Consider the following 26,982-nt stretch of genomic DNA (forward strand, 5'->3'; position numbering starts at 1 on the left):
TCCATTCTTCTGTGAGGTGATAATTTAGCTGGGCATGGTAGTTTAGGATGATAACTCAGTACTTGGGAGGTGATGTCAGGGATTCTCAGATATCCATTGCTATATAAGATTTTGACTCTAGCCTGGGATACATATGACACTGTTTTTTTATATGACATTGTTTTAAAGACAACCAACTAGTCACTGCAATCCAAAAGTGAAACAAACAAAAAATAACCACACTCTCACACACATACAAATGTTCTTGCTTTTCTCTATTTTGGGAAGCGAGTGATTTTTGAACTTTGGTGGCTAGAGGAGGTGAGCAATTTGGTGAACGCCTAGAGTCCCCCATACATGAAGAGAACCAATGCCATCTTGATTTCTGCATATTTCTCACAGAATCAGCTGGCATCTGGAGTTATGGGATGCAGTCTCATAACGGACTTTATGTCAAGCTCCACTTAGGGTTCCATCTCTTGATACAGCCCTTAGAATAATAGATTTTTCTGGTTGAAAAAATCCTTGTTTTCTTAGTTTTAAAGGGATCTGCAAGAATTAAACAAACACAGTAAGAGCCAAGCAATGAAGGGTCACCAAGCACAGAAGCAAGGAAGAGATTCATCAAGGATAAATACTCTTTACGTGCACATGAGAGCTATTTTTCCTTTCTTTAGTTATCATTTCTTAGAAGGCAATTTTTTTAAATATTTGGGGTCTTCAGATAAAGATCAAGCCTTCATGCTTATAATTCAGGCATTCTCCTGAATGAACTACTCCTCAGCCTCTGCATAAGATACAGTCCCCCAACTCCTGAATCCAGAAGCTCCAAACCTCAACAGATACTACAAAAGAAGTTACTTGGCTCATAGAGTAGATTAAATAACACGCATATTCTTCTCTGCATATAGAGGGTCCAAATTAAGAAAACCAAACTGTATGTGACTTATTGGGAAAGCACGCTGACCTGAGTTTCCTCACAAGGCTGGAAGGAGAAGTTCTGTAGGACTCTGACAAGAGCAACTTTTATGCTCATGAGAGCAAACCTCATACCAATGCAGTTCCTGGGTCCACTCCCAAAGGGCTGGTATGTGTAAGGATCGATGCTGTCCTGGTTCTTCTTGCTGAACCTGGTCCCACAGGAGTAGATGAAGACAAGTTAACAAAGCATAAAATTCGTAGCAGTTCCTTGTTTGATATCTCTTACACATACACACAGCCTTAGTAGGCAGGATGTTACTTGCCTGGGCTGTTTGTGGAAATTCTGCTTGGGGCCTTTTTAAAAGTTAATTTTTGACAGTTCTTAGTTGTATACAATACACTGTGATCCTATTGCTTCCATTCCATTCTCCCCTACTAGTCACCTCCTACTTTCATGCCTCTTTGTGTGTCTTTGAGTGTGTGCTCGTGTGTGTGTGTGTGCGTGTGTGTGCGTGTGCATGTGCGTGTGTGTATGGTGTACTATCCACATACACACACAAGTTTTTTTTTTTTTTATAGGAAGCCACAGATGTTGTGTGCCTACAATGGCAATGGCCATGTCTTGTCCAAGAGACACCTCCCCACCTTCTAGCCACTACAGTCTGTCCTCCCTGTCTTTCGTGATGTTTTCTAAGCATTGGCGTATGAGATATATTGCAGAAATTTTAGGCTACAGGACTCTCCCTCTCTCTTTACCACGGAGAAGCTTATAGTCATTCTGAGATGACATCAAAGATGTTCAAAAGAACATTTATTTATTATTTATTTTTGAGATAAGGTCTCACGGTGTAGTCTTGGCTGGTTTGAAACTCTCTATATAGACCAAGCTGGCCTTGAACTCAGAGATCTACCTGCTTCTGTCTCACACGTGCCAGGATTGAAGGCATGTGCCACCACACCCAGTTTAAGAAAATTTATCCTTAAATAAGTAAAGCGCATTTAGCCCAGTGATATGTTCATAATCTGACATACAAAAATGAGGCCAATAGAAGGAAAGCATGTTCTTGCCTCAAGTACCACTTTTTCTGGCCACATGCTCATTGGGTTCAGAGGATACCACAGCTGGAAGTATGTTATTGGAAGTTTGTTTTCCCTTTGCCTTGTATAATTCTCTCCTTTTTGCTCAATTCTTTCTTTGACTATTTTCACAATCTTTATTTTTTTCTTGCTAGCTCCATTCTTTCTTCCTCGACTCTCCTTCCCTTTATTCATTTCCTTCTCTGTTTCTTCCATCATTTCCCCTACCTCCCTGTATCTCTTTTCTTTTCTATCTCTCTCTTTTCTATCCCTCCCTTCCTTTCATCCCTTTTTTCTTCTTCTGCTTCTGTTTTTTCCCCATTCTTTTGCTTTTTCCTACTTCCCTTCCTTCTTTATTGAGTACTTAAGTCAGATATCATAGAAAATATACAAAGCCACTCCAGTGTGGTACCATCAATGTTTTTCTTTATATGTGTCATTGGGCATTGTATTGTCCTTGAGAAGATACATTTTATTTTAATTTGATAATTTTTAAATATTTAAGAGAAGAATAATGATTTTTAGAAGGGTGATAATTGTTATGTGGTAATGTATTTCAAACTGTAACACATATTTTGAAAGAGATTCTCAAGTATTTATGAATTGTATGTTATACATACATACATATACACACATTCTATGTTGCAGCTGAGAGTTGTGGATGATGTGTGTGGAGCAGCTGACATGGATGAATGGTTACTGAGCACACAGAGATCCATTTAGAATGCTGAACATATAATTTCTATCTGTTACTTTCGGGCACTTGTCAACCATTCTCTCTAGTAGACTTACATTAATATTTGGATTTTTATCAGTGTTTTGAGTATTCCATATAGGAAATAGGCATGTGTTATTTGCTTCACTGTCAAAAATTCATCATAAATATAACCAATGATTGATGCTTATATAGTCTCAATACTACAGGAAGTAGAATTGCTGAGACTGAAGGGAACACATAAGTCATCTGGAATGCATCAACCCCTCTTGAAGCCCTCAGTAAATATTATGGTGGCAGCAGGCACGCCACAACCACTAAGGCATGTATTCTGACAATAGAAAATCCATATCAGTACATATCTGGGTCACAACTCCCTTTGATTTTTAGCCTCAGTGCTAAGACTTCTAGTCTCTGCTTTGGTTACCAAACAGGAGATCAAGAAAATAGTATTTTTAGATATAAAACTATGACTGAAGACTAACTTTGACTCCAAAATTTTCAGAAGAATCAGTTTGAGGCATCTCCAAAGAAGGAGGTTTCTAGACTGGCAGGTGACTTTGCCTTAGAAGAGTCACTAAGTATAAAGGAGCTGGCTAGGATGACATCTGGAGACAGGAGTGTAAGACCCCATGGGCTCCACTGTCTTCTGAAGGGCTTCTGTAAGCACAATGGAGGAGGGACTCCATGCCTACAGTGACACTATTGCACCCATAACAGAAGATCCAGGAGGCAGTGTCTAGTCAAGTGAGAGATGCAAATGTTCTCTAAAGGTGATGGGAACAGCTAATGGGAATGGCAAGGAAAGTCTGAGATGAATGAAAAGTATATTATAAAACACAAGATCATGCTGAGAAAAATAATGGCAGATGATATACTTTTTTTGAAAGTTTACATAGACAGAAAAAACAGGCAAGTAGAGATACAGAGACACAGACAGACAAATTGTTGTTTCTACAAGCATATTGTTAACACCATGAGACAATAAATCATGCTTCAATTAGTCCAGTCTTGGATAGTGTCTCTTTCCAGGGTCTCTGTACCTTTCAGGGCGGAACTCCTCAGGCTCTGGCCAGCACTTTGGGTCTTTGTGAAGGGCATAGGTCGGTACCATCACCACAGTCCCTTTGGGAATGAGCACCCCATTGATTTCAACATCTGCCTTACAGATCCTCTCAAGTCTCCCACCAACTGGATACAATCTGAGAGTTTCATTCACGACCATGTCCAGATACTCCATCTGGACCAGGGCATCATATGTAGCAGGTGCCTAGATGAAAGGAAAGGGAGAGTGAGGGGAAGAGGAGGAGGGAGAGAGATTAATTAATTAATATTTTGAATTATTTTCATCTATGGAGTATTGCAGAAGTGTTTGGAGTTCCACAGAATAACTGCTATTGATAAAAAAAAACTTTACCATTTACTAAGTATTTCTTTTTTGATATAGGGTTTCTCTGTGTAACTGTCGTGGAACTACCTCTGTAGACCAGGCTGGGCTCAGACTCACAGAAATCAAAAGAACAAATAATCCAATAAAAAATGGAGTACAGACCTAAACAGAGAATTCTCAACAGAAGAATCTAAAATGGCTGAAAGATAAACTTTCATAGCTACTACAGCTCATCAAAGAAGCCCCTCTTTACATCAAATGGAGATCATTATAAGAAACTGGACACAATATAGAGATCAATGGATCACAGATACATCTACACTACAGCTCCTGCACTTACAACTCAGGGAACATGGAGAATATGAGGTTGGTAGAAAGATTGTAAGAGGAAATTTGCTGTGATACAGTCTTTCTTAGAAATGTATGCATAAAGAAGACCAGAACAGTGGCAATATAAATGGACTTGTGAATGGATGGAGATAATTTCACATGGTTCCACTCCTAGGCAAACAACTTCAGGCAACTGATAACTTTTGGAGGAGGAAGAATTAGCCTCTCTCAGGGATGAACCCTCTTATTGTAAATGCAGAGTATTTACATATATAACATATATACACAAACAACAAAAATGAGTTCAGCAGATTGTGTGTATGTGTACATACATAAAAACATGTGTATCTATTTATGCAACAATAGCAATCAAAAGGGGGTTATCAACTTGAGAACTGGGGCATGGGAGAGGTTTGAGGAAGAAAAGGGCAGGAGGAAAAGTGATGCAATTCTTTTCAATTAAACATAGTCTAAAATTAAATAAAAGCATGCAACATGGTTGTACAGCAAAAAGCAAAAACAAAAACAGTAAGTGATCTAAGGAGGTATTAACAGTCTATTCTATACTAAATACAACAAAAGACAGAAAAAGCCATTGCTATCAAATGCTCAGTTCTGACCATGGTAAAAATCACAGTGAGAACAGGATCCATTACTCAGTCCTATTCTATGTTGCTGGTCCGGCCTTATGGCTGTTCCTTCAGGGCTTCCTGTGAGCTCTGAAGAGAATGACAAACCAGACAGCCCTTTCCGCAGACTACATATCCTCACACCCACAGCCTCTCAGTTTCGGTAGATTTGTAAAGACCAATGTGGGTAACATGTGACTATTACTTTATGGGACTTTTGGACAGATCATAATGTTGGATTAAGAGTTTGACTCAGGCCACCTATGAGTGGAGAGAGATGTGTAGGGCAGAGCTAAATCAGTCTACCCAGCTCAGCCCAGCCAAGGCCAGTCACACTCAGACAACAGTGTGAGCAGGCAACAGCACACTCCACAACATCAGCAGAGCTGACAACCCCCCACACTTGAGTAACCAATGCTCACATTTTCATGCCACTGTGATTTTGTGGTTGTCTCTTGGTAGTTTTTAATGACAGACAATGAAAGAAGATGTACCAACATTCATCTATAAAGATGTTACAATCCTAAAAGCAGTGTCTGATGCCTGTTTCCCATTCACTCATCTCTTCAGATCTTTCTTAAATAGAACTGAAAAAAGAATCGATGCTTATCGCCCTGTGCAAAGATTCTCACCTAATGTGAAAAAGAGCCAGACTGCCATTCCAGGTCCCATATCCTCACCTTATTGGGTAGAGCAACATCAATTTTATCCTGAAGTTTCTTCTGGACATCAGGGTGAGTGGCAAGCAAATACATAGCAAAGGAAAGAGCGCTACTGGTGGTCTCATAGCCAGCAAAAATAAAGAAAACAGACTGGGCCACAATCTCCAGATCAGATAAACCTGGAGGAAAAGGGAAAACATTTTATTTCACTTATTTTTACATTGATTGATTGATGTGTGTGCAGAGTCTAGCAAGCCAAAATATGTGTTTAAAAGTTAGAGGAGAACTTGCAAGAGTGAATTCTATTTTTGTACCATTTGTGTCTTGGGGTTTGAACTCAGGTCTTTGGGCTTGGCAGAAAGTGCCTTACCGACTGAGTCATCTCATCAGTCCAGGACATACATTTTGGGTGAAGGAGGTGAGTATAAATCATGGTTTAGATGAGGAGCAACCCAAAGAAAAATTACAAATCTCTACTGAGAACATGAAAAACAATTCAGGGTCATATCAGGCTTATTTTTAATTCCATGACAAGGGGATAAAATGGAAAAGTCATTTTAACACAGTTTCCCGAAGGTCTATGTTTCTCTTGTCCATCTGCTCCTCATACCAACACCCTTATCAGCACCATACTTTTGCAATCTATAGAGAAAGCATGTCTACTTAGTATGGCAGTGTCTTTAGCACACCTCTGGATGACTGGGTATGATTATAGAAAACATCTACGTGTTTTCTTCAATTTATTTCCTCTCTTTGTAAGAATAAAAAATTTCTAGTACTTCTTTACAGACAGATAAGTATGGCACATTTAACCTTTAACTCTGCTTAATTAAAAATTATTATGTGTGCGTGAATGAACGATACATGTGATGTGCATGTGTTTGTGAGTGTGCATGTGAAAGTACATTAGTAGTGTGTGTATAACTGTTTGTGAGTCTGTATAAGTGGTGTGTGTGTGAGTGTGGTATGTGTGCGTGTATATGAGTGTGGTTTGTGTATGTGGTGTATTTGTATCAGTACTTGGTGGTGTTGGGGGCAAGAGCAGGATGTCTCACAGACGTCAGCAGAACTGTCTAGACACTTGACTAGTCATTGTTCACAATCTTATGCCACTGTGATTTTATGGATGTCCTCTTCTGTCATTTTCTTTGTTATTTCCTTGTAATAGGGTCTTTTACTGACATGGAAGCTTTCTTTGTCAGCTGTACTGGCTGGTCAGAGTTTAACGTTCCCTCTGTCTCTTCCTTCAGATGCATGTTTAACCATGCCTGGCTTTTTATGTAGTTGCTGGGGATTAAAATTCAAGGTCTTGTGCCTGTGTAGCAAGTGTTCTTAACTATTGACCCATCCAAGCCAGCCCCAAGAAATCTATTTTATAAATAAAATAGGGAGCTCTTCCTTAGAAAACATGAAATTAGTCTTGGTAAAATATAGCTTGAAGCACTTTGAATGAGCATTCAATAAAAAGGGTTGAGTGTATGGAACATTAATGGATCTGTGAACTAAATACACTTTAGGTAATCCATGTCAATGATATTAAAAATTCTCAAAGTGTAGTCAGCGGACTCTACACAGCAGTTAGTGAAAATGAAATACAAAATCTCCAAGCACGCTTACATTTCTCAAACCAAAATAACAACTTTGATGCGGAGTGATGTTTTTGTGAACAATCTTCCTGATGAACTAGAATTTCTAGTCTTCCCAAATGGTTGATAACAGAAGTTATGCTAATTAAGAAGCTACAGAGGTGGTGAGTGACCTCATTCTAAACAATGAACTAGTGTAGCTGGAGAAAAAAAAAAAACGCCAGAAGAAGGAGCATTGAGCGTGGAACACAAAACACGTGTCCATAAAATAAGGTTAGCAATGCTTATTCAGTCACGGCTCAATATCATCTGCTTTGTATTCCCCCTCCCCACTCTGCTCTATGCTTCAGCTCAGGACCACACGGCTCTTGAAAACAGCTGCTCTCCCTCTTGAGTTTTAATCTGTACAGTAGCTCAGCTCAGTTAAGCACTAAACAGTTAGGCATTGAGCAAGAGGTGGAGTGGGACCTTTAGAAATAAACAACCTGCTGACATTGCAAATTCAAAACTGAAAAATAAACAGTGGAAAATGAATGTTTGCAGAGTTTATAGAGCTCTTGTTTGCTAACTACGATGTCTGTGGTGTTCTCCGTGGGAAGATGGCCAGTCAGATTCTTTGTCCTAGTGAACATGAAGCTTATGTTATTGTTTTGGCTTGAATGTCAAGTGCCCTCTCAATCTCATTTGTCTGGACACTTGGTCTCTAGATGGCGATGATGCTTGTGAAGAAGGCTGTAGCTTCCTTGCAAGAACTGGGTTGCTGGGATGGGACCTTGAGGTTTGGTAGCCTGACTACACTTTCTGGTCACTCTATGCTGTTCCTGTGACCATGCCTAATCCCATGTGTTGTAAGTCTCCAAAAATGAATGAACTATCAGCTGAACAACAAGTCAAACTAGACTCTCTCTCCTTTAGATTTATGATTCTCACAGCAACAGGAAAATTACCAGTGCATAAAAGTAGATGTGCAAAAACTCATAACTCTGCTCTCTCTGTAGTAGCCAAGCAGAAATACAAAGCTGTTTAATTTTAATGGATCAATATTTAATTAGCTTAAAAAGGAATTAAGAGTTCATAAGCAAGGGCTTATACACTGGACAAATGTCATTGAATCTGTGTTTCAGTGTAAATTATGATGGGAAGGGAACAGGATTAATGTATGATTATGAGAATGTTGGGGAGAGAGAGAAAAAGAGAGAGAGAAACAGAAGAAAAAGCAGAAGAAGAAACAAAAGAAGAAGAAGAAGAAGGAGAAGGAGAAGTTGGAAGATAGAAGGAAGAGAGTGGGGAAAGAAGAAACAAAAGAAGGAATGTGGCAAGAAAGAGAGAAAAAAGAAAACAATGAAACAAAATGGCATATAGCTGTCTCTCCCCTACAATGGGACTACTAGATAGGATGGAATTAGAAAGCCATCATTCTCCAACTATCACTGCAGTGGTTCCTCCAAAGCCATCCATGCTGAGAAAATGCGTAGGTGAAAAACTACTAAGAGTGGTGGGATATGTGTCTAGCCCCAAGGCTTTCTCCACCTGTTCCTTATCAACTACACAGGAAATCAAAGCGTGGCTATAAATCAAGGTTTCCAACTACCATCACCAATGTGGGGCTGTTCCTTTTGCTCCATGTCTAGATACAAATCTCCAGGCAGAACTTTTGACTCAGTGGGTCTAGACGAGGCCCAGATGGTATTGGTTCTGTTGCATGAGATGCAGAGACCACTGATGACCTCCAGTTCTAAATTGCATATGCATGGCTTCCCTTCAGGCTTTGAACACCGTAACAATCCTGTGCTTTTAGAAAGTTATTCTGGCTGAATATATAATATTCACTGTATTTTGTGGAAATATTCATCTGCCTGGGTAACCCCTTGCCTATTTCCAGAACAAATATCTGTCTTTGTGGTTCCACATCAGTAGATACCATCTTTGCTTACCGTGATAAGACTCTTTGTCTTTGGAATTCTGGGAGTTGATCATCAGCTGAAGAAAATCCAATCTTTGCTGAAAGAAAATAGTTTTGGAAGGTGCAAAGTCAGTTGTGTGGTCAGAGAGGGTCACAAGTGCAGAACTAGCTATGCTTCTGAAAAAAATTATTTATTTCAGACCAGAAATCTCACTAGAGTACTAGATCCAGTGGTAAGGACATATGTCCACATATCAGCTTTGGAGAGCAGCATGCTTTGTTTGTGTGAACTCTGGCTATGTGTCCAGCAGCTCTGGTCTTTGCTATTCTTGACCCTTTAGGTCCTCAACAGTCCTGATAGTCTCCTTCCATTCACATGTGTGCTCACACAGAAAGAAGTTCTGGACTTTAGTCTACATCCTTCTATATGAACCATTTCTGTATAGAGGAAACTTGTGCCATTTCCAAATTTCATCAGTAGTTTTGGGATGAGCATCTTGAAATGTTCCAGCAAGTAGTATCTTGGGGTTTATCTAGTCTTGTCCCTATGATGGTTGGACGTCCTTATTTTGGAACCCAGGCTGTATGTAACAAAGCCTGGATAACGGGATAAGCCTGGTGCCCACTTCAAGCCAGAAGAAGCTCAAATTTAGTTGAGACCAGCCAGGCAGGTTGACACATACTTGTACTCCCAGCTTTTGGGTCAAGATGTCTGAGAAGAGGCAAAACTGCACAGTTATACCATGTCTCCAAAAATTAAAAGCTAAAAATAAAGCAGACACTGAATGGCACCAGATAACTTAAAATAGATTATTCTGGGGAACATTTATAAAATAATAGGTTTGGAACTGAAATTTTACCAGTGGGTGAATTAAAGTTCTTGGAAAGTAATGTTTAAATAGAAAAGTTTTTCCTTTTAGGAAAGGATATGGTAACTTTTGCCTCACATTTTTTTAAAAATGATCATTCTTATTTCTGTTTTTATGTGTGTCTCTGTGTGGGTGTGTGAATGTGTGAGTGCCCATAAATGCCAAAAGTGGGGACTGGAGTCCATGAAGCTAATGTACATGATGAGATGAACCCCAAGCCTCACTAAAATGTGGGCACTGGAAACTAAATTCTGGTTCTCTTCAAGAATGGGCCGACTTCTAACTGCTGAGTCATTTCTTCAGCTGTCTCATCTCATTTATTTAAAAAATTATGTTAAGTCATACTTAAAAAATATAAAGTATACATATCAATGGGCACAATGGGGTTTGATACATGCATACACATATATTTACATACTAAATATATATAAAAAATAGGTTAAACATATTTTTCAGATGTTTATTCTTTATTCATGATAGAACACTCAAGTCCATTCCTCTAATAGTCTTTGAAAATTTTAAGATAGCTCCAATAAACGTGGGAGTACATCTGTCTCCTACACAAGTTTATGTTATTATTTGACCCTTATTATTATATCATTATATGAACAGCAGGAAGGTGGCTGGAATATATGTGAGTTATAATTTTTATATGTTTGCTCATCTTTCCCTCCTGGTGTGAACTAAGATCACAGAAGACCTTAATCCTTGAAGAAATGAGCCATTAATAATGGCTGATACCCTGGGATCTCCTGATCTAACACTGAAATGACAAATTCTGTTCCCAACATATAGCTCTATCGTAGGGTTGAATTGGATACCCAGGACACCTTGGGCCATTGTTCAAGGATGATGTGTTTGCCAACTATGTATATGGCCCTGAGTTTTATCCTCAGCACCAAGGATTTACAAACTTTAATTTTTTTTGAGTTATATCCTTAAAGTTTTCCATAATCCCCTTAACTAATTTATAACCTCACAAATGCAAAAAATTTTTCTGGCATGTGAATTTCTCATCTCAAAAATATTAATTTAATGGTAGTTCAGTCATAATATGTATCATTTGATTCTAAATGCTTTCATCTGGACTTATTTTAACTCTCTATTCCCAATGCTTTTTTTTAAATATAAAAATTCCTCTGCACGTACTGGATTTGGGGGAGCCTAGGCAGTTTGGATGCTCACCTTACTAGACCTGGATAGAGGTGGGCGGTCCTTGGGCTTCCCACAGGTCAGGGAACCCTGATTGCTCTTCGAGCAGATGAGGGAGGGGGACTTGATCAGGGGAGGGGGAGGGTAATGGGAGGCGGTTGCGGGGAGGAGGCAGAAATCCTTAATAAATAAATAAATTAAAAAAAATAAAGACGCACACGGGAATTACAAAAAAAATTTCTCTGTTCTTAACCTAGTCTAATTTTTAAAATTATGTGGAACATACAAACAAATGCCTTAACATTTTATCATTAAATGAATAGCCTCGTGTGACCAGATATTACCTTTTCTTTATCTCGCATGCGATTCTCTTTCATTTGTTCTACAGAAGTTTTAAAAAAGCTTATGACATCTTTTGGAAACACGGTCATTTTGAGTGCATCGTATACTGGGATAAGGAATGGAAAGAGTACTAGAGGGGAGAGAAAGGAGAAACCATGGTGAAAATACACAGTGTACCAGGAATAATTACATTTATTCTGACACTCAAAACATCAAAAGTTAGTAGGACCTCAACCAAGCCTTCCCCTTTTCTCAGGTTCCAGACCACTGACTGGGAAAGGGCACTGACATAGAGGTGATATCAATGGTGCCTGCTGAATGGTTTCAGGGTTAAATTCCTTGACTCTCTCCCTTGACATGTTGGATCAAGGTCTTTTTGGATAGATCAGGCTTCAGTCCACTGCTCAAGAAAGAACTTTCAAGACTGGTGAGATGGCTCAGTGGGTAAAATGCTTGCTTTGCAAGTGTTAGGATCTGTGTTCGCTTCCCAGAACCTAGGCTAAGAGCCAAGTGCAGTGGAGACAATGAATTCCTGGAAGCTCAATAGCCAGTTAGCGCAGACTACTTGGTGAAGTTCCAAGCCAGTGAGTACCTGTTTCCAACAAGGTGGAAAGAATGAGCAATGACATACAAGTTTTTTTTTATTTTTTTACCTGTATGTAAGAGTGTGGATGTGTTGTGTACATTGTAGACACAGAAAGACAGGCAGGTAGGCAGATAAAGGCAGGCAGACATACACACACACACACACACACACACACACACACACACACACACAGAATGTGTTTTCAGGTTAGAAATATCATAGTCGGCATTCTTCACTTATCAGGAAATGAAATCTGGAATCGACAATAGAAGAAAAGTTGGGAAAGTATATAAATTGATCGTCACCACACTCTTCCAGAACCCAAAGGTCAAGAACTATGGGGCAATTCCAAATTATGTTGAAATGAAAAGAGAAAAAAGGCATGGTATAAACAACTGTAGGGATTTGTGAGATGACTCAGAAGGCAAATCCTTTACCATGGAACCTAAGTAGTTTCCTGGAACCCGTGGTAGACAGAGATACCTGAGTCCCACATCTTGCCCACAAATGTTCACAATGCAGCTCTACTTATACAGGTACACAAATAATAACAACGTCAACACTAATAATAGTACTACCAAAAAAGAAAACCCTTATGAAGATGGAGACAAAACAGCATTCAGAAGAAAATTTGAGTGTTGAAAAAACCTGATCTTTAATGGCAACACTTTATGAAGAGTACCATTAAGAGAGAAACGTACATTCTGGGCAGAGTAGGAGCGATGTTAAGACCAAAGTGGGAACTAATAAAATTTAAAAAAAAAGATAGAGCAAATCAGCAAAAGCAAAAGTTGCTTCTTCAAAAATATCCTTAGAAATAGTTAACTGTTAGCTGGCATCGTTCTAGAAATAGAGTGATTACTCAAATTACTAGTGTGCATAGTGGAAGTTTTAGGGGGAATCAAAAACACAAGGGCATAATAAGTTATTCTATTGTTAATTGGAAAATTATAAGAATTGCTTGAGTTACAGTTAAGCTAGGATGTACAAATTCCTAGAAATACACAAACTATAGAAATTCACTAAAAATAGATGCATAACATGTGTAATAGACCTGTGACAATATGAGAAAGAATTAATAATCATGGAAAACCTAAGACCAGAAGATTTCAGTGGTGAATTCCTCCAAGAGTACAGAAGATCCAATGCCAATTTCCCCCAAATACTTCCAAAACACAGAGAAGTAAAACATCTTCAAAATTCTCTATAGGGTCACAGTACCCTTAATCCCATGATCAAATTGAAATCAAACTAACACAGCAGATGATCTGCTGTGTAATAGAGCCATGTCAATACAAATGAAAACGAGCAAAGCAGGTTCATAGATGCAAAACATTTTTTAGATAAGCCAATATTTAAAAGTGTTTAAAGGAACTTCCAGAATTATATGATTGCATTATATTTTTCAATATCTATCTATCTTTATCTGTCTGTCTGTCTGTCTGTCTATCTATTTATTTATTTCGAGACAGCATTTCTCTGTGTAGCCCTGGCTGTCCTGGAACTCACTTTGTATACCAGACTGGCTTCTAACTAACCGTGATCCATCTGTGTGTACCTCTCGAGTGCTAGGATTAAAGGTTTGCACCACCACTGCCCAAAACACTTAGCATAATTTATTATTTTGTTATTGTTATTATTTTATTATTTTTAATTACATGTAAGTGTGTGCGCCTGCATGTGGGTTTGTGCATCTGAGTGAAGGTGCTCTTGAATGAATTACTGATGACTGTGATTCCCCTGACATGAATTCCGGGGACTATTTTGGGTGCTCTGGAAGACCAGCAAGTACTCTTAACTCTGAACCATCTCTCCAGTCTAAGTCCATATATTACACTAAACATTAATATAAAACTCATCACTTCCATTTGAGTATATGTCCAAAAGAAATGAAAATTATTGTTCAAACTTGAATAAGAATATTCAGAGCAACACCATTAATAACAGCCATAATTTTGAAAAATTCCAATGACCAACAATAACAAATTCAACCTCGAAAAGAAAGGACATACTGAAACATCCTTCAAGATACAGGAGCTTTTGAAAACATATAGAAAACCAGAAACAAAAGATGGTAAATTATACAATTCCATTTACAAGAAATGTCTCTTACACCAGAGGAAGGCAGGGAGCCAACAGCTAAACATGCAGTGTTTCCGAGTTGCCAAAAGTATTCTGTAGCTATAATGATGACTGTGAATATCTTCATGAATCAGCCCACTTAAATGGGCCATGTACAATGCATGTGAGAGAAAGTTCACAAAATCAGTAGTAGAGAGAGAGGAGGGGAGAGAGGATCAGGGGAATGAAAATGACTGATATTCAGTATAAAATGTATGAAACCATCAAACAATAAACATGGGAAAAAACAAATAATGAAATGGTAGTTCACATACTCACTGAGAGGAAGAATGGATCCAAGAAATTAATTTTTAAGAGCTTTTTCACTTTTTGTACAAAGGGATTTTGTGGGTTGTTAAGGGAATCAACGTTTACTCCGAATGATGTGCCGGTGATCACATCCATGCTGTAGGCCCCGAAGATGCTGAATTGAGAGACACATGGAAATTAACATCTATGCCTCCTCTTATTTCTTCTAACATACATAATGGATAACTTGGGAGTAAATTCACAAGCCAAGGCATGGCAGACACTGCCAGGACCCCTTCTGTGATGGATCTAGGCCTCCATCACATTCTCTGGTGAGAAGTTGATCAGAAGACGGTGTTAACACTGTTTTTGCACTGGGTTGTGATGTGGATGTGGTGAGGATTAGCTTTAGTTGCCGACATGACACCATCTATGTTTATCTTGGAAGAGATTTGCAGTATGAAGTTGTCTGCCTCAAGTTGACATTTGGGGATGTCTGTGATGGATTGCTTTGACTGCACTAGTGAATGTGGAAAGAGACAGTCCTTTTTGGACAGTACATTTCCCTGGGCTTGAGGCCCTGACTGTATAAGAGTAGAAAAGGTAAACTGAGCACAAATGTGAATGTATTTCTCCTTGTTCTTCACAGGGGATATAACTAGGGGCTTCAAGTTCTTGCCTTGACTTCCCTGTAACAACATTGACTGGAACATGGAACTATGAAATTTTATGAACTCTTTTCCCCCTAACTTTCCTTCTTTTCAGGGAATTTTACCACTGAAGTAGATATGAGAATAAAAAAGACATCAGGAAGCATGGGGTCATAGAAATAGACAGATCTAGAATCAGACAAACTGCACAAGTGTTGATGAAGTGTTGGTGATAAAGAATTAGGAAGCATGAAGTCCCAACAGGACAATGCCCAGGATACTAAGAAAGAGAACACTATGTCAGGAATTTGTGCATCACTGGTATCTGTGCCCAGGGCCAATTCATCTTCAGTACAACACACAACAACTGTTATTAATTTCCTGGAGCACGGCACATGCTCCAGGTACTGACAGATTAGCCTTTCCGAGTACCAGGGAGCTGACAGTACTGCGAGGGTAGAAGTGTTGCTGTATGTTGTGAAAATCAGCAATATTCCCGGTAAAGACACCAGAGAAAACCTCTACTATGTGCCCACATGTTCCTTATTCATGAAGAGAGCTGTATGTTTTATCAGTGTTCCTTGAATAACTCAAAAGGCCCTAGTTTATTCAAGAAAATGATCCAGCGGCAATGCTTACTTCCTTACTGGGACTTCACTCTTTGAAAATGGGTTAAAAAAGAAATAGTGGGTTGGTTACATTTTCATTTATCGACTCGGGGTGAAACATGCATGTGCACCTGCTCCTGTGCGGTGTCTGTGTCTGCGTGTATGTGCATTTATGTGAGCACACTTGTACCATGCCGTACATTCAGAGGACAACTTCTGGGAGTCAGTTCTCTCTTTCCTCTGTGTGGGTCCTGGGGATCAAACTCAGGTCCTCTGTCTTGGTGGCAAGTTCCTTTACCCACTGCGCCATCTCGCTGATCCTAGGGAGTATTTACTGCTTCACTGATATTCTTCATAAGCCCAGGATGAGATAGAAATTGATCTAAGTTCTACATTTAACTTTCCCGGTGCACACACTGTGTTCTAATAGGACTTAAATGCTTTCTCTGCTGTCTATTTTCCATGGAGTCTACACTAACAGAAGAGTTTTAAATGATGATCTTTCTTTCTAAGCTATCTATTTTGTTTCCTACAATTTCCAAATTAACACTTGATAGAGAGATTAATCAAGGCTTCCATAAAAAGAAGTGGCATCCTTTCATCTATGGCCACCCTACCTTCTCCTGGGAGATGCCCTTTTTCTCAGATGGCCTATTACAGTCATAAGGCTGTTATGTTAAGTCATAACATAACATAAGACTTATGTTAAGTCATAAGGTCTCAACCTCAGCAGAAGACTGAGTTGTTGTAATCAGTTGTAACACCAACAACTCACTCCTGTCTATTTTGAGGCATCTTAACAACAGGAGCTTCAGCACCCTAGATGGCAGTTATAGTGTCTACTAACAACTACTGTGATTTGAATGTGAAATGTCCCCCATAAGTTCATGTGTTTGAACTCTTGGGTCTGAGCCTATGGTACTGTTTGAGAAAGCTCCCAGTTTTAGGAGGTGGAGATTCATTAGAGTAAGTAGGTTGCTACAGCCAGATCTTGAATCTATATAGGCTGGGCTTCCTATTTCTTTAATGTTAGATGCAGTATGGCCTGCTGGACTACAGCTCCTGATACCACATCTTCCTGCCACAAAGGACAAGCAACCCAACGGAACTATAAGCTGAAATGAAGCCTTTCTCTTTCTGGTCATTTTTGTTGCAGTAACAGAAATGCTTCTAACACAACAACCCAGCCCCCAACCACTGTGCTAGTACTTACTCTTTCGTGTTGATGGGATTCCCATTCTCCACTCCATGCCTCATGTTTCTCACCAACAAATCTGCAAATTGGTTAATGATGGGGAACATCTACACACAAAACAAAATTCCATCCATAGTGAGATGAGGGAGCTCAGTTCCCAGTGGACACAACTTTCCCAATGACAAAGCAAGAGGTCCCATTAACACAAAATGACATTCTTAGGAAGTTTCAACCCAGAGGACACTGATTGGAAAAGAGCTGTGATCTTCCACTCCACCTGTCCCCAGGATCTGCTCTTCATGTTTCCAATGAAGAACTTACTACTTCTTTACCTCCTTGAGCTTTCCACTGGTGAAGGTTGGAGACAGCAATGTTCTTAATCTCTTCCATTCTTCATTCTCAGATAAGGTGATTGCTTTTTTCAAAAACCCAATTGGACCCAAAACCTAAAAACCAAAACAAAAATGGTGTTGCCATATATAAGCTTGAAAAATTCTACAGTTGTAAAAAAATAATGCAGGTATCATTTATTTAAAAGTATTTATGATTGTATAGTTGGTTAATGTAACATGTTCAGTGAATATTTGTCTTAAATTATCCCACCTCCTGGGAGGGTTGAGCAGTCATTCAGCCAAAACATGTGGCTCTACGACTTTTAACTTAGCTCCTTACTTCTATAGAAGTTCCGCATAGCTGTTTCAGGGGAACTAGATAGCAACAAGACCTGGCCCATTCTTCCAGTGTATGCCAAGTAGAAAGGAACTGATGACAACTGATGGCCTTGTAAAGACAGACCAGTGATAAACTGCAAATATTCATATTAGAAGCTTCTTGGTAAAGGGGTGATAAAAGTGATTTGAGAAAGCAATAACAGTGCCGGAAAGAATTTAGGTATTATTTGGAAGAAATAATGTAATTCAAAGTAAAATATTTTTCTTGCTGATTTTCTTAAGTGTAGATGATTGTACTTCTCTTCCCACCTTATGCTAGACTTGGCACTATCTTCTTGAATCTTAGGCCCATGAAAACATGCGTTCAAAAAAGAAAACATGTGTTCAGTACAAAAGTGGATATTTTTTATCATTCTGTATTTTAAATTGAGCCCATTCTGCATTTGATGAATGAAAAAATTTGCCTGCTTTTACCCGCTATATTAAAATTAAATTCAACATATAATAAACTTAGAGAAAAACCAATGTTTTTAGTGTTTTTCATTCAGTGTATGCACTAGTATGTTCATGTGTGCATGTGCAGAGGCAAGAAGAGGACATCAAGTGTCCTGCGCTGTCATGCTTCCGTACTCTCTTGAGACTGGGTCTCTCACAGAACCTGAAGCTCACTGTTTTGTGTAGGCTGGCTGTGAGCTTCTGGAATCCACCTGTCTGTCTCCAATGCTGAAGTTATTTTACCTGTGGCCATACTCAACTTTTTTTTATGTGAGTCCAAACACCTTTGTAAGATATTAGATAAATAAATATTCAGATGAATTTCTAAGGTGACAGTAGGTAAGACCACAATAAACACAAATCACTTTGACAATCATTTTAAAGAAATGAAATACCAAGGGCTAGAGAGATGGCTCAATGGATAAGAGTACTAACTGCTCTTTTAGAGGACCAGGATCTAATTTCCAGAAACCTTATGGCAACTAATAATCATTTGTAACTAGTTCCAGGGGTTTTGCTGATCTCATCTAGCTCCATAGACGCTCAACATAAACATCCTGCATAGACATACATGCAGGCAAAACACCCATACTTATATCACAATAAAATAAATAAAAAAGAAGATGAAATATTTTAGATTTGAATTTAACAAAAATGTATAGTACTGTAGAAGCTGTAAAAATGATGGTGAAAGGAACCAAACAAAATTTGAAGGAATGAAGAAACATATAATATTTTGAGACCAGATAGCTCTTCCAAAGAAGATGGCTCATCAATTAAGAGAACTTTTTCTCAAACATGAAGACCCATGTTTGAATCCCCAGCACCCACATTAGAGAAAGTTGGCTATGGCTACATGTGCCATAACTACAGTGCTGAGAACAGAGACTGGTGGATCACTGGTAAATCCAGCCAAGATGAAGCATTGACCTTTGGGTTCAGTGGGAGACTCTATCTCAAGAGAATAAGGCAAAATGCTAGAACTCGACACCTAATGTTCTGTACTTGCCTCTGCACATGTGCACATGGACACATGTATGTAGGCAATACATATACAACTCAAAGTTCTAAGAGCAGTGATTTTATACAAATTTATCAAAAGGTTTAATTCATTTCTGATAGCATAGGTAAGTGGGGTTTTCATGTCTAGGCATCAATAAGCTTATTCTGAATTTGCATAAAAAGACAATGAAAGAAGAGGTAGAAAGGATTCTGAAAATAAAGAGGAACCAATTGTTCTGCCCCATGTGGAGTCACAAGGCAGCTACAACAATCAAGAGTATGTGCTGTTATAGGAGGAACAGACCCAGGGCTAAGGTACTTAACAGGGAATGAGTAGTTCATCCACAGACACAGCCCCAAATGATTTTCATTCTTTCTTGGTCCTCAATAAAATCATTTAATCATTGGTTTAATGAATTGACTCTTTGTAGTCTAATCTGATATGATTCCATACCAGAATGTGGTCCCCTTTCACCTCTCTCTCTCTCTCTCTCTCTCTCTCTCTCTCTCTCTCTCTCTCTCTCTGTGTGTGTGTGTGTGTGTGTGTATACTTTCTTCTGTATGGGTGCAGGCATATGCATTCTATGAAGTATGTAGAGATCAAAAGACAACCTTTGGATGTTGGTATTTAAATTTTCACCTTGTTTGAGACAGAGTCTGCTTTTTCCCAGTGTTAGACCAGGGCAGCTGGCCTATAAGCTTTTGGAAATTACGTATCTACTTCCATTTCCTCATACATCTGTGTGTGTCCAGTCTTTGTATGGATTATGAGGAACTGAACACAGGTTGTATTCTATCAGCTTTTATACATTGATCCATCTTCCCAGACTCCAGATATTTTCCCTCAGGTGCAAAAGTGACTCATTTATGTCAGAAAAACTAGAAAGACGGAATAAAAAGGGAAAAAAATTTTGCCTTAAATCTGATACTTCATGTAAAGCATAACACAAAACAGATCTCAGACTTAGATTAAAATTTAAAACTGTAGTTTAGTAAAGGTAAACAAGAAACCAACAAGAAGGCTTATTGGAATGAATTTTCAGACACATCACCACAGCATAATCCACAAAATTAAAAGTAGGTATTTTGCATCCTTCAAACAAGATTCTCCCACTTCCTTACAGAAAGACTCCTGTTAAACAAATAGTAGTGAAGATATGCTGGAAACGAGCTGTTATGCACTACTGGTTGGAGTGTTAATTTGTGCAGCCACCATAGAAACCAATATAGAGGAACGTCATCAGCCTAAACATTTAACTACCACACACTCCACTACACTACTGCTGGGTACAAAAGTAAAGAAACTGAACTCAGTATTCCACAGAGATACCTGAGCACCCATGGTTTTTGGTGGTTCTATTCAGAATAGCCATGGTGTAGAATCAGTTTAGATACTGTTCTAGTTTGATTTTTGTGCTGTGATAAATGAATTCCATGACCAGAAGCAACTTGTAGACGAGAGGGTTTATTTTAGCTTACAGGCTGTAATCTATTACTGAGGGAAGCCAAGTAAGGAACTCAAGAGGTTTAGCAGAAACCAACAGAGGAACTCAAGCCAAGAGGTTGAAGCAGAAACCACCAGAGGCATGCTGCTCACTGGCTTGAACCAAGGCTCATGTTTAGCTACCTTTCTTATACAGTCAAGATCATTCTGCATAGGGATGGTATCACTCATAGTGGACTGCACCCTTCTACATCAGTTAACAATCAAAAAATGCCTCACAGACACGCTCATGGGCCTATCAGAGAAAATTCTTCAATTGAAGTCCCCTCCTTTTAGCATATGTCAAGTTGACAATCAAGATTAGTTGTCACAGGTGCCCATCAATAGTTGAATGGATAAAGAAATGGACACACACAAAAATGGAGTTTGGTTCAGTCAAAAGGAAGAAGAAAACTATATCATTTGAATGAAATTAGATGGAACTGGACACCATCATGTTAAGAGAAATAAGCCAGATTCAGAAACACACATCACAAGCTTCTTCTTATATGCCATACCTATATTAGATTTTTTAAATGCCATGGAAATAGAAGGGGGTATATTTGGGAAGAAGACCAGAGGGAGAGATGAGGGAGAGGGAAAGGGAGATGTAAGATGGTAATGGAAAGATATTTATAAAGTGCATTATATATGGTAAGAAATGTCATAAGAAAATTCATTATTTTTCAAAATAAATATATGCTGATAAGGAAGAAAATAAACATAGATTCCCATTAATAAAAAAGGCATGACCACATATACCTGTAACCCAAGCTGTGTGAGGGGCAGAGACAGAAAAATGTCGAGGGCTTCTGGCTGCCAGCTTAACTCTAAGTTCAGTGAGAGACACCATAAGAGAACGAGAGAGTGAAAGAGCAGGGAACCTGTCACCTTTTTCTGGTTTCCTGTATGTATCAGGCAGGGACATCTACACACGCGTGCATATACTAAACATCTACAATACACATGCTATACATCCCACACCCACCCACACATACACAAAGTAACATGAAGACCAAAACATCCAACTAATGCATAAATACATGAGTAGATGTTGGAATAATTTAAGAAATGGATGCCTACCCGGCGATTTGTGAAGGTAGAATAACATTCCTTTATCAGCACTGATTTGATCATTTCTGGATCCATGATAGCCAAAACAGGCTGTCGGCCTTCATAAAACCTGCATCAGCAAAGCAGAGAGGATTCAACCAACCAGCTGGATTCTGCTTCTGGCACGCTCAGAACCCAGATGCTGACCCAGATGTTACATGACCCATAATCCAAATTGTGCAATACACGATTATATGTGCTCCTAGTTCAAGTCAGGAATTTGGACCACATATCACAGGAGTCTCATGAAATGAAGTATAAAGTTGCTCATTCAGGGAGGGGCAAACACAAAATAGTTCGACAAAAATCACAACTAGAAATAAAGGGGAACATTTTTAAAGTCTGGGTGATGTACAACATGAATATTGAGCTGAATAGCCAGACACCAGACAGAAAAATCAGGTGAGCCATCCCAGGGTGATCAAGTCTGAGAGAAAAGTTAAAATATGTAACTTTTATCAGAAGAATTCAGTCTGTGGACATGGTACCTGGAGACACATGGGACCTCTGGTAAGAAAAACCTCTGAGATCCTTATAATCATACCCTCAACTCAAGAGGCTGTGGGATATGGTTGTCTTCTAGGCACTGAGATATGTGATCATTTCAAGTAAAACCAATAGAGGCTTCCAGAACACTTACCCCCATATTTTTCCATATTTTTCATGGCATTGTCTGTCAAACTCCCAAAATCCCTGGGAACAGAAAGAAAATTAAAACATATTATTATTATTACATTTATTTATTTGGTGTGTGTGTGTGTGTGTGTGTGTGTGTGTGTGTGTGTGTAGAACAGAGGACCACTTATGGTAGTCAGTTCTTATCTCTCACTGTGTGGGTTCCAAGGATCAAACTCAAGTAGTCAGGATTGGTGGAAGACACATTTATCAACTGAGCCATCTTGTTGCTCCTGACTATTATCTTAAGAAGACTGCTCTTGTCTCTATTCGGATTGTCTATATCTAAATAATTTGAGTCTCATTAAGTCGTGCTAACTATCCATCACCGACAAAAAGAGGATGGCCCTTATTCCAAGGTGTATAAGTGGGCGGGAGATAGAATATAGGAGATATTTGAAATGGGGGCCTTGTAATCTTTCAGAGTTTCCCCCCAACATTGGCCACTTACTCTTGTCTGTGAATAATAGTAAATACCATGTCTCTCACAATTGTGTTTGCTTCCCCACATCATCCCTAAATGCTCAAGCTCTCTGAGATATCCTTTTTTTTTTAGGTGAAGAGAAAACAGAACCTAGGTGAAAACAAGGGAGTGTCCCAGGAACAGGTGTCATTGTGTATTTCCATATTTAGAGTCCTTTTCTTTACCTCATAATCTCTCTCTAGAACACCAGAGGAATTAGAAACTGGAACTAACGTGAGACCTCTTTTAATTTAGAGAGTGGGTGAGTCCCAGATTTGTAGTTGAGTGAGAAAACAGCAAGGGAAAAATGCGTATACAGGGTCCCTACTGAACGCAGAAAGATGGAGAAATGCCACAACTATGAAGCACTGCAAACTAAGCATTTCTGTGACTTATTTCCTGTACTAGTTTGTTTTAATTATTAACTGGACAGAACCAACAATTTGGGAAGGGAGTCTTCAAGATCAGATTGGGCTGTGAAGCCAATGTCTGTGGGGGCTTATCTCAATGGTTAATTGATATAAGAGACCCAGCTCACTGTCCCCTGGGCAGGTAGTTCTGGGCTGTATAAGAAAGATACTTAACAGGAGCCTAAGAGAGTCAGGAAACAGCGTTCCTTATGGTTTCTGACTCAGGTTCTTGACCTGACATCTGTCAATGATGAATCACAACCAGTAAGATGAAAGGAAACCTCTCCCTAATTTGCAGTGTTCATGATGCTTTGTTTTAAAGATTTATTTGCATTTTATGCATTTGGGTGTTTTACCTGCATGTACGCATGTGTACTGTGTGCACGCCTTGTGTATAAGGAGGCAAGAAGAAGTTGTCAGATCCCCTGGAATTGGAGTTACGGATGTTGTTAGGTGCCATGTGGGTTCTAGGAACAAAACTCATCTCACCACCTCCTTTGTTCTGAGTGGTTAATCTCAGCAACAGAAGGCAACTAGAACACTTTTGAAACTGAAAAACAAAATGAAGCAAAACTTTTGCCAAGTGATGTTTTAAGCTATGGAAACAAAAGTGGCCAGTGAGATCGCTCAGTAGGTAAAGGCAACTGCCACCCAAGCTTGTTGACTTCAGTTTGATCCTAGGATCATGAGGTAGAAGAAAATCAAGTCTCACAGTGATTCTCTTACTTTTGTGTGTACATCACACACACACACACACACACACACACACACACACACACACACTGAACAAACAAACAAATGTAAATTTTAGAAAAGATTCTGGAGGCATTACTGTCTTTTGGTAGAATATGTACTGGGGAAAAAAACAAATTTTCGTTTGAGGCTCACAAATCTGAACAAGTTCTCAACATGAGAACAGGCATGACAGAGGTCTGAGCTGATCAGCTGCACGAACCAGAGGCTCCAAAGACAATAATAGTAAAATCGGAGAGTTTTAATCCAAGATTTGGCCTTCCTAATGGAAGGAACTAAGACAGTTTTCACAACCGTGAGTCAAGCAGGATGCTCAAGCAACACTTACATTTCGGTATGCAAGAACATTTCCCACAAAAGGCAGTGGCTTGGGTCCAGAAATCCCCAAGTTCTTAAAAGTCCCATGTGTATAGGTTCCGTACCTGTGAAGTGGGAGGTCAAGTTTAGGGATCACTACTGTGTGTTATGCAGGCTTGCCAGTTACAGACACAGAAACTGTAACATTCAGGTTGGAGTGACAAAAATGTCAATGTCAACAATTGGTTTTGATCTTTATTTTTACCTCCACATTTTCTGAGAGACTCCCCAAGCCCACAAATACGAAACACAAAAAGTAGATGAATTGTTTTGGCTCTAACTCCTAAAGTAAGTTATTTACAATTCTCCCTAAATGTCACTGTTAATGTGAGAATCCGGTTAGAATACTTCCACATGTGGAGACTGCGTGGACGTCAGTGGATCCGTCCTTCTAGTGATCTTCAGTGGGGGCTGAAATCCACAAGCATGTCTGAGAATATTTCCTTGAGAGGAGAGGAATATTTTATGCTTCCTCCTAACTCAGTGCTTTTCAATCTTTCTAATGCTGTGACCATTTAATCCAGTTCTTTATGCTGTGGTGACCCCCAACCAGAAGGTTATTTCATTGCTACTTTGTATCTGTAATTTTGCTACTATTATGACTCTTAATGTAAATATCTGATATGAAGGATATCTGATATGTGACTCCTCTGAAAGGGTCATTTGACCCCAAAGGGGTCACGACCCATAGATTGAAAATGACTGTCCTAACCCATACCTGGGTAGAGTTTATGTCATCACTGGCCTATTCTCTTTCTTATCCACCTACTCTGAGAAATTCACATGACCTGATGGACAGACAGCACAGCAGAAACTGCTGAACTGAAGAAAACCAGCTAAGGAAGTTTATTTCAAAGCACACACACAATCTATCCCATGCATTTGCTTATGCATTATGCTTGCATTTTTCTCACTTAGAAACAGATGAAATCACTTTATACAATCAGTTGTCACAAATACTGAGAGCAACAGCCCCACTTTAACCTTCTGGAAGAAGACTGCTGGTCATATCTCATAGAAGTTCTAGGATCAAATAGAATGAAATAAAACTTTTTCAATTAATTGTAAAGCATGATCATCTGGGAAGATATTGCCACAATATCTTAAATACTTTTCTTCAAAGAATAAAACCATGTTTGAGATTCTATTTCTATCCTATCATAGAAATTTCTATTTCCACATTGCTATGAGCATTTATCCTTTATTAAAGTTATTTTTATTGATTTTTCTGAGCTCTACATTTTTCTCTGCTTCCCTTCCTGCCTCTCCCGTACCCTTCAACACTCTCCTAAGGTCCTCATGCTCCCAATTTACTCAGGAGAGCTTGTCTTTTTCTACTTCCCATGTAGACTAGATCTATGCATGCCTCTCTTATGGTCCTCATTGTTGTCTAAATTCTCAGGGATTGTGATTTGTGGGCTGATTTTCTTTGCTTTATGTTTAAAAACCACTTATGAGTGAGTACATGTGATAATTGTCTTTCTGGGTCTGTATTACCTCACTCAAAATGATGTTTTTTTTTTTTTAGCTCCATCCATTTTCCTGCAAAATTCAAGATGTCGTTATTTTTTTCTGCTGTGTAGTACTCCATTGTGTAAATGTACCACATTTTCCTTATTCATTCTTTGGTCTAAGGGAGCTTAGGTTGTTTCCAGGTTCTGACTATGACAAACAATGCTGCTATGAACATAGTTGAACATATGTCCTTGTGGCACTATTGAGCACATGGGACCACACTATATACCTCCTGCAGCAGAGGACTCAGGTGAAGATGACACAAGCTCCTCCCATCACCACAATCCTGAGATATTGCAGAAGAGGCCTCCCATCATGCAGTTATTTGTAATCTGCTTTTGTTAAACTCTGGTTGGTTAATCTGGGGAAAAACTGAGACTCAACCAGAGGATACTCTAAGTCTAACTAGGTCATTCTATCATCCTATCCACAGAACGTGGAGTTCAGTAGAAGAGGAATGCATATTTATCCCCTTAGAGGACCAACAGCAACACCTTAGGTCTTTGTAACATCCCACACTTAAGTAGCCTTCCCTTCATTTTCTCTTTGGATTTTCCAAACAGGGAGAGGAAAGAATTATCCATTTCATATTCCCAAGTCCAAATCACTGAGGAGAGGAGCCTGGATAGTTTACTTACAGGTAGAGGAGCACCAGGCTGGTAGCCAGGAGTATCCAGGTTTCCATGGAGAAGTTTGGGATCAGGTCCATTGCTTCTTCTTTAATCAAGTCTCTCTTTTGTGCTTTATTCTCAGATGTTTGTGCTTCACCTTGCAGGACTGAGCCTGATGAGCTTCCTTTCCTGCCCAGCTGTGAGTCAAAAGGTGAGCCTGCAGTGCTTAAGTATGGGAAAGGGGTGAGGTTGGCCTTGCAGCCAATGAAAACGCCACCTTTGTGCCCTACCCACTGTCCTAAGAGTTAACTGCACTCTCCACCCCAGTAGTTGGCAAAGAATCATGCATGTGTCCACTTGGATATAAGAATTTGTCTTGTAGAAATATCAATTTAAATAGAACCTGTGTTATCATTGGATCCAAAGGTTATTTTTTCTTATCAGAAACTCAGGGTAAATTATTGACTTTA

At 39.1% G+C, this 26,982-nt stretch overlaps 1 protein-coding gene across 1 annotated transcript; it reads right to left on the reverse strand.

Moving 5' to 3' along the window:
- Positions 1-239: 239 nt before the first annotated feature.
- LOC142851581 (cytochrome P450 3A13-like) lies at positions 240-26,698 on the reverse strand. Its single transcript, XM_075975381.1, has 13 exons — positions 26,540-26,698; positions 24,358-24,451; positions 22,369-22,421; positions 21,699-21,798; positions 17,297-17,410; positions 16,983-17,071; positions 14,538-14,686; positions 11,558-11,685; positions 9,224-9,290; positions 5,722-5,882; positions 3,736-3,962; positions 947-1,109; positions 240-528 (listed from the first exon to the last, which is right to left on the reverse strand). The coding sequence occupies exons 1-13, from the start codon at positions 26,608-26,610 to the stop codon at positions 433-435; spliced, it is 1,512 nt and encodes a 503-aa protein (XP_075831496.1). The 5' UTR covers positions 26,611-26,698; the 3' UTR covers positions 240-432.
- Positions 26,699-26,982: the final 284 nt, after the last annotated feature.

The sequence above is a fragment of the Microtus pennsylvanicus genome, chromosome 1 (assembly GCF_037038515.1).
Source record: "Microtus pennsylvanicus isolate mMicPen1 chromosome 1, mMicPen1.hap1, whole genome shotgun sequence".
Taxonomy (NCBI): Eukaryota; Metazoa; Chordata; class Mammalia; order Rodentia; family Cricetidae; genus Microtus; species Microtus pennsylvanicus.

Excerpts from the sequence above, each read along its gene's own strand:
- LOC142851581 (XM_075975381.1), bottom strand. The coding sequence starts at position 26,610 with ATGGACCTGATCCCAAACTTCTCCATGGAAACCTGGATACTCCTGGCT. Across the intron at positions 24,452-26,539 it reads AGCCTGGTGCTCCTCTACCT|GTACGGAACCTATACACATG; the intron begins GTAAGTAAACTA and ends CCCACTTCACAG. Across the intron at positions 17,411-21,698 it reads CTACCTTCACAAATCGCCGG|GTTTTGGGTCCAATTGGGTT; the intron begins GTAGGCATCCAT and ends TTTGGTTTTTAG.